The sequence below is a fragment of the Rhagoletis pomonella genome, unplaced genomic scaffold (genome assembly GCF_013731165.1).
Source record: "Rhagoletis pomonella isolate Grant_MI unplaced genomic scaffold, Rhpom_1.0 Rhpom_scaffold_00004, whole genome shotgun sequence".
NCBI classification, from domain to species: domain Eukaryota; kingdom Metazoa; phylum Arthropoda; class Insecta; order Diptera; family Tephritidae; genus Rhagoletis; species Rhagoletis pomonella.
In genome coordinates this window covers 643,676-655,096 of record NW_023458558.1, presented here as the reverse complement: position 1 = coordinate 655,096, position 11,421 = coordinate 643,676, and the positions used below count along the sequence as shown (strand labels likewise).

The 11,421-nt window shown below is 36.7% G+C and overlaps 3 protein-coding genes across 4 annotated transcripts in view; 2 read left to right on the top strand and 1 right to left on the bottom strand.

Annotated features, from left to right (window-relative positions):
• LOC118736743 overlaps positions 1 to 6,072 on the bottom strand; it is a 9,944-nt gene extending 3,872 nt beyond the window's left edge. Inside the window, exon 1 of the mRNA XM_036466759.1 lies at positions 6,069 to 6,072. Coding sequence (XP_036322652.1) covers positions 6,069 to 6,072 — 4 coding nt within the window. The remainder of the gene's footprint in view (positions 1 to 6,068) is intronic.
• Positions 6,073 to 6,203: 131 nt separating this feature from the next.
• Positions 6,204 to 7,467, top strand: LOC118736742. The gene is made up of 3 exons (XM_036466758.1): positions 6,204 to 6,885; positions 6,946 to 7,117; positions 7,193 to 7,467. Exons 1-3 carry the CDS (start codon positions 6,204 to 6,206, stop codon positions 7,374 to 7,376), a joined length of 1,038 nt encoding a protein of 345 aa, XP_036322651.1. The 3' UTR covers positions 7,377 to 7,467.
• A 1,849-nt stretch (positions 7,468 to 9,316) lies between these two features.
• The window catches only part of LOC118736766, a 6,590-nt gene continuing 4,485 nt past the window's right edge, over positions 9,317 to 11,421 (top strand). The window contains exon 1 of one of the 2 annotated variants that reach the window (XM_036466791.1): positions 9,317 to 9,770. In XM_036466791.1, the coding sequence (XP_036322684.1) occupies positions 9,534 to 9,770 (237 nt within the window). In that variant the 5' untranslated portion in view covers positions 9,317 to 9,533. The remainder of the gene's footprint in view (positions 9,771 to 11,421) is intronic. The other variant, XM_036466792.1, reaches the window with a different exon arrangement.

Sequence of the window (11,421 nt, the reverse complement as noted above, 5' to 3'; positions counted from 1 at the left end):
ATACATATACATATGCATGTATGTATGTCCAAAGATATATCAGCAAAAAATACTGAACATTATAAATACACCTATGCAAGTCAATATTTCAGTTTGAATTAATTTGCATGGAATGCTTTACTAAACCTGGTTAATGCATTGCAAAGCAATGACAAACTCATCGGGGACCTGTGTGCCATCCAGGGAAGCCAACTCGTGGGGAATTCCCCGATTTGCGGGTAAATTTCTAGTATAATATAGGTTTCAAATGGGTAAAAATTAACGCTGATTTTTTATAATTTTCTTTGCCGCATTTGCATTCATATAACTAACAAACATAAATTATTTTTATATGGAAGAAAACCGCAACAGCTTCGCCAAAAAAATCCTAAAACGAAAACTTTTCGCCACTTAAAACTTGTTTATTCTTTACTTGTTAACTAACTTCATACAAGATTGGTTTGGTTTATCATAGAACAATTACGTTTAATAATAAAATAAACAGAGAGACAAAAATTACATAATTTTTTTTTTTTTTGTAAGTAAGGAGAATCTATGGGTGGGGAATTTTACGAAATTTCGGGCGAAATCGGGGAATTTTATTGTTGAAATCGGGGAGTTCTCAAAAATGAGTTGGCTACCCTGGTGCCATCCCATTTGGATACCTGGCTTGTAGCCCACAATAAGCCGTCAAACAATTTCAAAAAAGACAAATGCTGAATAATATAGTTTTCAATCCACCAAGTGTCACACACATCTTCGTTCAAAAATCTTAAGTCTTACAAGGCAATACGCACATAATTATTTATGTACATATGAGTGTATTTGTTTCATTTAATTTTTAACTTATTCGTAGTCAAGATTTGGTGGCGGAGCGTTGTTTCAACCCCGAACACCCCAACCCTCACAGGTGCGCTAATGGTACTTCCATTCGTACAAACGCAATGTAAAATATTCAACATTACTTTGATGTCCTACTGCAAAACAGAAGAAGCATTGAGCATACATACGAGGCCAATGTGCAATTAAAAGTGTTAAACTGAAATAATCCCAGTACCGCTTTTTAATCTCAGTAGGTGCCTTGATCAATTTTAAATAGTGGGTGACTGGTAAAAATTAAAATATAAAAAGATTTCTTAATTTGAAGTACAGCATTATATCTCCTATACCGCTTTATTGCGGGAAAAACGTCATATTTCAAAGATTTTTAGAAAAATTGCTTCAAGGTTTATATTTTCAGATAAGGTCGGAAGTGTATTTAAATCATTATTTGTAAATTTTTGATATTTGCTTTATTTCAATAAGAAAGCTGTGTAAGAGCCTATAATTAGTTAAGAGTCGGTGTAGTAGAAAGTCAGGGTAAACCTTTAGCCAAAGGCGTATAAGAAAGCAGAATTCGTGGCTTTAACGTGTTACAGTGAAGAAAGAGAAATGAAAGAAGCAAAATGTTATTAACGAGGTGCACGGGAACAGAAGTTATCTCTTCCCACCAGACTCTCTTTCAATTACAGCCATTTCATAATCCCAAGCATAATAGTGGTATTCAACAGATTTGTTGTCAATACACGTTGCTTGAGCTCATCTCTTTTTTTGCCAGAGTGCCAGGCCATTTGCTCGCTTTGATGAATAAATACTACTAATGAAAAGTACGAAGCTGATATACCCTGAGTACATACATATATCACCAGAGCTAAGAAAAGCGGATTCAAGTGGATCAATTTCGATGAATTTTGAAGGGACACTTCTTTTTAAATTTTGATACATATCCCATCGTGTAAAAAAAATCCCGTAGAAGGCGAAAAACTTGCTAGATATGTTTACAATTACTAAGCGCATAGTGCTAAAAAGTTGAATGAGTTTGCCAAGTTCCAAAACTACGTTGGTGTTAAAAATCATCAAATATTTCGAGTGTCAAACGTTCGCTGGCTATCGCAGTTAATTGTTTACTGTCCCAGTGGGGCGCATTGCAATTATTTTTCATACCTTGATTCGATGATGGTGTGAACCAAGTTGAGTTGGACAAACCAGCCTTTAATCTTCACGAACGATGTTTATGCATTGTAAAATATGAATTATACGCTTTCGTTTGCAATAAAAATGAGGTTTATATAACCTTCATAGAAATATTAAAAAATATTTAAAGTTGTAACTGGTGGGACATCGCCTTGTGACTGGTGTAAAGTAATAAATAATACATGAAATAAAAGTTTCCATAGATAAAAATTAAAACTTCTTCTGATTATTTTTTTTTTTTAATATCTTCCAGCAGCTTAATGAAATGTAGTCATTTAAAAATAGTTTACTACTTGAATAGAGATAATTGGAGCACATTTAAATTTATGACCCATTTGCAGATGTACATATCGTTGTTTAAAGTACAAAACCGCGTAACTGACATTGGCTGCCAAAAACTGGATTTGCTCACACAAGCTATTGGCTCAATCCTTAGCCATTCGTCCTGAAATATACTAGCCAGAAATGCGACTGCTTTATAAAAAAAGACAACCATTTTGAAATATGAGTGTTTTTACTCTCTACAAAATAATCTATGCAACCTCACATACGCGGTTTTGCATTTTGTTGATACGCGGTTTTGTACTTTAAACGACGGTATGTACATATGTATGACATTTGAAATGCAGGGAGTAGAAATTGTTTCACGTGCATTACATTTGAGCTGAGCGGCTGTTATCAGCTTAACGCATGGTTTTCGTGCCCACGCAAGCAACAAAGCGTAAAGGTTTACAAGACAAAATATTGATAAGTCACCAAAGTTGTGAGCAGCAGTGGAAACTAAGATAAGTACGAAATGGTTGGGGGAGACGATACGGATTCGGTAAACCTCGAATCAAAATTCATTTTACACAGAGGCACCGAATACAGGGGGTCATTATGGAGCCAAAAAGACCCCAGACCAATGTGTGGGGATTATGAATATTTACAGTAAAATATACATTTTATGCACACATTATTGATTATTTTTTTTTGTCTGATGGTTTTTAAAATGTTTAATTTAACATAATAAAACTGAGCATTAATGAAAGAATATACGAAACACCTTCAACAAGCCTAGCAGATTGTTACACTAGATTCATTGACAGACGGCAGCGTTGTTTCGGATTAACGGCACGGTTCTGATTAAAATTGTGCCTTGACAGACGGCAGTTATGCGGATTAACGAGCCGCAAGGTCGTGGGTTCGAGTCCCAAGGCCAGTAGAATATTGATTTATTTCTTTTTCATTCATTCATTTATTAGTTCTCAATTTTTTAAACGTTGCTTTCAGTTAGTTGTTGTTGACTTGTGTAATAAAATAAAACTCTAAAAATTTAAATAAACTTATGTAAAATAAAATATGTATGTATAAAATAAAACAAGTGAAACTAAAATAAAATTAAATATATAAATCAAATAAAATAAAAAAGCTATAATAATCGCCCCAACCGAGGATCGAACCTGGCACCTACAGAATTGTAGCACGCAAATCTCGCCACTCGGTTACCGCGGAAGCCAAATTCGCTTGCTTTATTTTCCTACTTGTACAACAGAGAACAGATGGGCGTTTTTACCTGTGTTGTCATCGAAAATCCCCTTGATCCGTGTTAATGCCTAAAAATTTTGTGCATTTGTTCGTCTGCTTATGCGCGTTTAAAAGAGGCTGTATACTGGAAATTTTTCTGAAAATTATGCGCAAGCAATTTTAAATTTTGAAGAATAAGCAAGTACCTTTAAAAGAAATTCGTTACAAAATGACTCGATTTTCTATGCAGTTTTTTCATTGATCCATCAATAAACAAAAATGTTAGATAGTGCCTTTCTATATTAAGATATGTATGTTTTCACTGTGCAGTATGTGTCATGACCAGGGAATGGATTTTTAGGACCTAAAAACCTATAAAAAAGGCAAAATAAAATAACGAAATAGGCTGGTAAAGGCAAAATAAAATAGCGAAAAAGGCAGGAAAAGGCACTAGGTATTGCAAAAGAGGCAAAACAAAATAGAGAAAAAGGCAGGAAAAGGCACTAGGTATTGCAAAAAAATAAGGCACTAAAAAAAGAAAACACGAAGAACAATCAATAAATAAATTTATTTTAGAAATTTTTATATTATAAGTAAAAATAGAAAAACTACGTACTAGTTTCATTATATGAAAAATTTGTACTTTGAATCTTTGACTATTTTATCCTTTCGAGTTTCTAACTCATAAAACTTTAATCTGTATAGTTCTAGTAACATTGAACCACAAGATGCATTTTGAAGTTTTCTGGCAGCATTTTCATTCGATTTTCGCGAAGAAAAGCCTTGAATGTACTAAATGTGCGCTCGACGTAAGTTGATACAAGCGGCGCCCAATTTAAATATGGAACGTTTGAAACGTTCATATTATCAGGAACAAGGGCGTTTTCCTCGCCCTTTACAATTTTATCCACACCCCTTATTGTCTCCAAGCCTACGTTAGCTGAGAAAACGGCTTTGAATTTTTCCAACACCAATTTGGCAAGAGGTCCCTGCGCTTCTATAAGCCGCATGGGCATGTGTATATTTTTTAATCTTAAAAAAGAAATTTAAATGCTATAATCACTTTTTTAAAGGTAGAAAAGGCAAAAAAAGCATATATCTTAAAAAAGGCAAAAAAGGCAACATCAAATGTGTATATATGGAATCAGGGAAAGCTAAATCGTGGACATTCTTAATCGAATATACTCTATCTCTTTAGCAGAAAAAAAGCAATTTCCATGAAATCCGTTCCCTGGTCATGACTCATGATGAGTGAAAAAACTCTTTACTAAAGAGTCAATAGGCGTGTTTCTTTCACACGCATGTACATATACTGTAAGCGACAAACTTTATGTGCGCTTATGAATATTTGTTGAGGTCTACACCAAAACGATGCATCTCAAACCTAAAAAAAATCTTCGGTAACGTGCAGAATAGACATGTCAAGAACAAACTACCAGGGCAATCGGCTTAGTCTATGAATGACATATTTGAATTAGGTGAAATAAGTTAACATCAGCAGAGGTATGTGTTAAAATAAAATTTACCAGATTCCTATTTTCAAAGATTTGATTCCGTTGGTTTCGAAGAGCTGGGGCTGGATTCTGTCACTGTGAGAAAACGAAGTGTACACCGAGTGCAAAGCTCACAACCAAAAACTCACCCAATAAAATTCAGTGAGTTTTTCGGAAGAGAAGTGTACATAATTTTGACAGCTAAAACTCATTCTCACAATTCCTGAATCGCAAAATTAAGAATGCACACAATTTTCAGTGTAAACCTGAAAACTCACAATTACAAAATCCAGGCCCTGGACGTATGTTTTGAAATTTGACCCTATAGGTTTGTACCACGATTCTTTGGTTTGTATAGTAACAAATAGTCAGTACTAATTTTTACTGGAACCTGCAAATTTTTATTTACTGCAAATGTGTATAATAACCCAAAACATTTGCAAGAGATCACTGTATCGAGAGCGCAATAACACGGGAGAGCTGCAAATTCTTGCTAGTGAAGTTTTTGCTAGCAGAAGAAGAAGAAGAATAAATGCCAAAGCCGCCATTTGGTGAATTGGTTTAGCACAAACAAAAGTAAAATGAATGGAGATCAAAACATTAATGCAGTACTGGACTGTGTAAGTGCTTGTGTGTAAAGCAAAGAGTTTAAAACTGATTTATAGATAGTAAAATGTTTACAGCAGTATACCAAAGCGGCGCAGCAACTATTCACTTGCAAGTTTTTACTAGATTTGTGTTCAATAACTTTTTCTGCTAGTCTTCTCTTCTTCAAAGTTACCATTGGCTGTTGTTGTAAGACTATGTTTGCCGAAACTGTATAGACTTTACGATTGACTGTTTGGCTTGATATTCTAAAACGTCTAAAAATGTAACAGGATTAACGATCACAGCCACCAAACATTTTATTTACTTCCCCCTGTCTACTTTTAACCGCAAGACACTGCACTCACTGTCTAAGTACTCGTGTGTTGCTTTATTGTGCTCGTAAGCCGTGAAATTCTGTCAATGGAGGCTTTGTAACGGTTTGTCACCTTCTCTGCTTTACGCCGTTGTTTTATGTTTCCGCCGTATTACCCATTTTGATGCTATTGCCTTTATTTAGCTGTCGTTGTTTATTTTTGTAATCGGTTCATATAAACGTAGTCGAGTTAAATGCGAACGCATTTAGATTGCAGCCAATTGCTGCCGAGGCAACATCAAACAAAGAGTATGAGCATTATTTTCGGCAGAAGACAATGGAGCAGGTGCCTCCGTGGATGGTCTTTTCAGGCCAGGGGCACGCAGCTGATTTTGTTGCTGCTAGTACACCAAACATACAACCATGTACTGAGTGAAAGGATCGTTGAGAGCATTTATGAAGATGTGGACTTGAGCGACAACATCTACAGTAATTCGACGGCTAGTGGCAATGGTGGACCAGCTGGTCAAAGTAGCAATGTTGTGCATTCATTCCGCTTTCGCGATTTCGAGCCACGCTCCATGGGTGAAATAAATTCAAAAGATGTTGCAGAGGAGATGAGTAATAAATTGAGGGAAAGTCTGTTTGAAAAACGCAAGGCGCGTGGAATACATTTCGAGGCTGACGGAAAAGATCTCTCCATAAACCTTGAATTCATTGTGCCTGTCTTCCGAGTGCCCATTGAACGCAGTTTTGAAATTACACAGACGGCTTTTCGTAAATTTACCGATTTAAATTCGCGTAACCTTCTACTAGGCGGCGGTCTTGCTGTTGCAGGTGCTCTTGTTGCGGCAGTGATCAAAACCGTGACCACGCCAACATTCTATGGATATGGCTACAAGAAAGCCAATCGTGGCGCAGATTTTACGGAAGGACTCAGCTTCGTCAGTTATGATCCGGTGGGCGGTGACGGTGTTACGGTAAAGAAATCTGGTAGGTTAGATTTCCAAAATTTATTGAGATTTTATTCGGCAAAGTTTTTTTTATAAATAGTTAGCAGAGTCCAAGATGTGTTAAATGTGCTGGAACGAAGTCTACACGCTAATAACGTGAATATAAGTGCGTGCGCTCAGCGCGCCATCTGCGGTTACGTCCAGCAAGCCACAGCAGTTGTTCGGGCAGGTCGTGCATCTCCAACTGAACGCATAGTCGATGGGCTCGTCAAGTAAGTTCTAAAAATCCCATTCCGAATACCAGCTAAGATTTGTTCAATAAGTGTTGTATTATTTCTCAATTTTAGTTTAGATCTGCTAAGGGTTTACCTTAATGGCACAACTCTGAAGAAAGCCATAGATTTAGGGCGTACAAGTAATGCGACCACTTGCGAGCACATTTATCGGAACTGTAAATGGTCAAACATGAAGAATACAACATGGAAAATTGTTGCGAACTTTTTGGTCAGTTACTTAGAACGACTCAGGTAGTATTAAACATAACTGTAACTGTATTAAATATTCTTAAATGTAACTGGGATTAAACATACAGCTATAATATTTATTATGTATGTACATATGTAAGTGCCAAAGTAATTATTTTAATAAATTATATTCTTTACTAAAAACTTAATAGCAACCTAGCACTGTTTGTTGGATAATGGTTTAGTCAATTAATAATTATTTTTACCAAATATTATTAAATTTAGAATAATTTGGGATATCTTATCAAAAAATTGCATATTACTTTATGCTGACCCCCACATCCAAGACCACAAAACGATTGTTGGTGTCGTATGGGGCCAGAGTACATTACATACATCTTACTATTCAACCCATACCAAATAAGTTGAAACTCGATACAAATGGGATAGAAAAAAATGTTTTCTTGTCGGCCGACAAAAAGCGTTTTGCACGCTACCATTCAGCAGGACTTGGGTTCAAGCCCGGTTCAACCCAACATCAAGAAATATAAATCAAGCAAGTTTTTTTCTACTACTACGGTCGCCCCAGGGCAGGCAATGGCAAACCTCCGAAAGTATTTCTGCAAGGAAAAACTGCTTCACATAAAAATACAATCGCCGTTCGGAGTTGGCGTAAAACTGCAGGTGCCTACCCTTTGTGTGACCACAACAAAGCGCACCTCACAAATCGGAGGAGAAGCTCGGCCAAACACTAATATACATATGTGTAAGCGTCAATCTATTAAATATTATTAAGTTGCTTTGAAAATGGGCGCAATTGGGTGGTAATCATGCTCACCTATAACGGTAGTTTTGAAAAATGCACAAATACGATATCTCCGTAAATACTAGATCCAAATTGCTTAAAAATGGAAATTTAAGTAGAATGTTGGTATAAAATAAGACACTTATAAAATTTGTGTTAAATAGACGTAACACTGCCCACTTATGTATGTCTACATGTGTGTATTTCGATTACCGATTTATCGATATCTATTAATTTCGGTACAGTTATTTCCCTTGGTACAAGAAAGCAATATGCTGAACCTTTTCGAAATCGTACTAATTGTACGCCCACTTCCCATGTACCGTTAAATTTCAGAAATACGAAAACTCCAATATTTCAACAACCAAGGACGGTAATTTACTACAAGTTAATACTTACAGCAATCTCTTAACATGAAATAAGGTTGTTATAGATGTTTGGGAAACTACTTTCTCTATTGAATAAAATACATAACAAAAGACGTACCGTAAACATATGCCAAGTACATCCACTCTTACATATATATGTATGTAACTCTAATTTTCTGAGCAAGAAACTTTTCTAGTGTAAAAAAATAATACTCGTGGCTATGCATGTTTCATTTTCTCGTGAAAGTTAATAGGTTTGGTGTAATTCGAGAAATTCGGGCCGTTTCGGGCGGGCCCTCACTGATTTTTCCCCATGCTTGCTTTCAAATATGTATCCTACACTCGTGCCGGACCGAGCCGGAAAAAGTAGGCCCGCGCCTACTTCTAATCTGAATCATGATTGCAACTACAAGGAACGAGGCTCGTAAGTGTGTATAGCTTACCGTCGTTAACTACCTTATTTTACAAGTAGTGATTGATCTGGTATTCTAGAATAGACTGGAAAAAGCCGAAAGCCCAATGTTTTCGTTTAGAATGGTAACATATATATATGTATGTAAAAGGCACATTGGTTGTGGGCGCGTATTATATATCTCTTGCTGTTACGATGGCAATATACATAACTATGTGGATGGATGATAAAACGAATCCGGAATTAGAAAGAAATTTCTCAGCTTTCCGCTTCGTGCGCTCTTCACATGTGCGAATTAATTTAGGTAATTACATATATACATACATATCTATATATGTATATGTGCGTACATACCTGTGTATATTCATTGCATGTATGTATGTGACTCGATGAACAAAGTAGTGACACTTCAAATAGCAAAAATCGCTTAGTCCAATTTGTGTGCAATTCAAGCGAGCACCAGACCATGCCATTGCATGTAATACAGGAAATGCTTACGAAACTGCAGAGCGGCGCCCGCCCATAAGTTACGCGTATAAAGCAAAATGGATCGCGCAAACTTCTTCATAAAGTGCATGACCGAGTAGGAGAACAGGTTGGAGGTCGCAAGCGATCCAAGTAGAAATTAAAAAGCCAACAATGATATTCCGCGCGATTATAATTTTCAGTGGCTTGATACTTGGCCGCTTGGGAGTGGGTGCCAATACGACTACCACTTTCCATCGTACTTCATCGCCAGAGCGCAGTGGACGTGTAAATCTTTTCTCATTTCGACCTTTAGGTAAAGATGTGGCAATGGGCTTAGACTTTGAATTACCATTTCTTCAAGTGCCTATGAAACAATATAAGGACAAGTACGGAAATTCGCCGGTAAGAGTAAACAATTAAACAGAAAAAGTTATGTAACGCAATGTCTAATATTAACAATTTTGAAGAAGAGTATTCAAAATTCGATAACACTTTGCACTCACCATGTGAATAATTGCGTGTCTTCTTCTACGTTGAGCTGCAAAAATGTTTCGGTAGTCATGAGACCATCAAAACAGTTAGCAACGGAACGCCGCAAGGGGGCATATTATCGCCGCTACTTTGGTCGCATATCGTCTCCTGAAATGCAAAAGGACGTAACAAACATTGTCATTGAAGTGCAATAAGTCGTAACTAAGTAATAAAAAATTCAAAATTCACTTTTTGATTGATATGATGGATTTCATCGAATTACGACTCCCCACATCGTTATAAAAAAAAGCAAAATATATTAGTCACGACCTTTTCCATTTCAGTGGCGATGTTTTGTTACGTATTTTTGCATTTTAGGTAACGATATGCGGACGATATTTAGTAAGCGGAAAGTGTCTGTCTACACTCAGCTCATTTATGAGCCAAGCACCAGGGGTGATACATTTTTGGGCAATCGAAGTGAGGCTTAGTATCAACGCAGAAAATAAAGACCTGATACTCCTCACCAGCAAATAAAATTTTCCGAACTGGTCTAAGCCTGGGTACTGGGTTCCGCGGCATCGCGGCCAACAGCCGTTCCAAAGAGGGCGCTTTGTCGGAAACGATGCTGATAGAGGATGTACCGATTTGCCTCCAAGCGATTATTCGGATTTCTTCTGACTAATGGTAAGATCTTTAGAAGATGCAGAACGAAAGAGGAGACAGTGTGGAGCATAGCCCTTAGCAGACTGCGAGTTAGTCTGCTGGGAGCAGGTTTTCTACCTAATCTGAAAGCCTCCACCAAACTAGGGTATAAAAAGGTGTTCCAGTTTGCCAAGAAAACTTCGATGTTCTTCCACATTTCTCATGGTACGCAGTGTTTACCTGTCCGCTATGGACCTTAATGGTGTCAGCGAAGCCACCTAACCTAACCATACCATAAGATAGGTAGTCGCAAAAGCTCTAATATAATCTCAAAATATTTAAATCATTATTACTTATATATATATAATACGCAAAATAAAAGACGATAATGACGGTATCTGCATTCGGGTATGTTCTCGAACAATGGCAATGATAAGTAAACAAAACATATTTTAAATAATAATGATAATAGATTGGCGCTCACATATGTTAGTGTTTGGCCGAGCTTCTCCTCCGAATTGTGGCGTGCGCCTTGATGTTGTCACACAAAGCGGAGGGACCTACAGTTTTACGCCTACTCCGAACGGCGATCGTATTTTAATGAGAAGCTGTTTTTCATGGCTGAAATACACTCCGAGGTTTGCCATTGCCTGACGAGGGACGACCACTGTTAAGAAAAAAAACTTCTTACTCGAGCTCGGAGATGGCTTGATCTGTAGATGTGTAATTCGATTTTAGTTTTTTAAAAAGATGCCATATATACGAAAATAAAATTCAAATTATTTATTAAAATAAATAAAGTATCCCAATATGGGTATCAAAAGAAATGGTTTTGTATAAAGATGAAGACGAAGATGAAGATGAAGATGAAGATGAAGATGAAAATGAAGATGAATATGAAGATGAAGATGAAGATGAAGATGAAGATGAAGATGAAGATGAA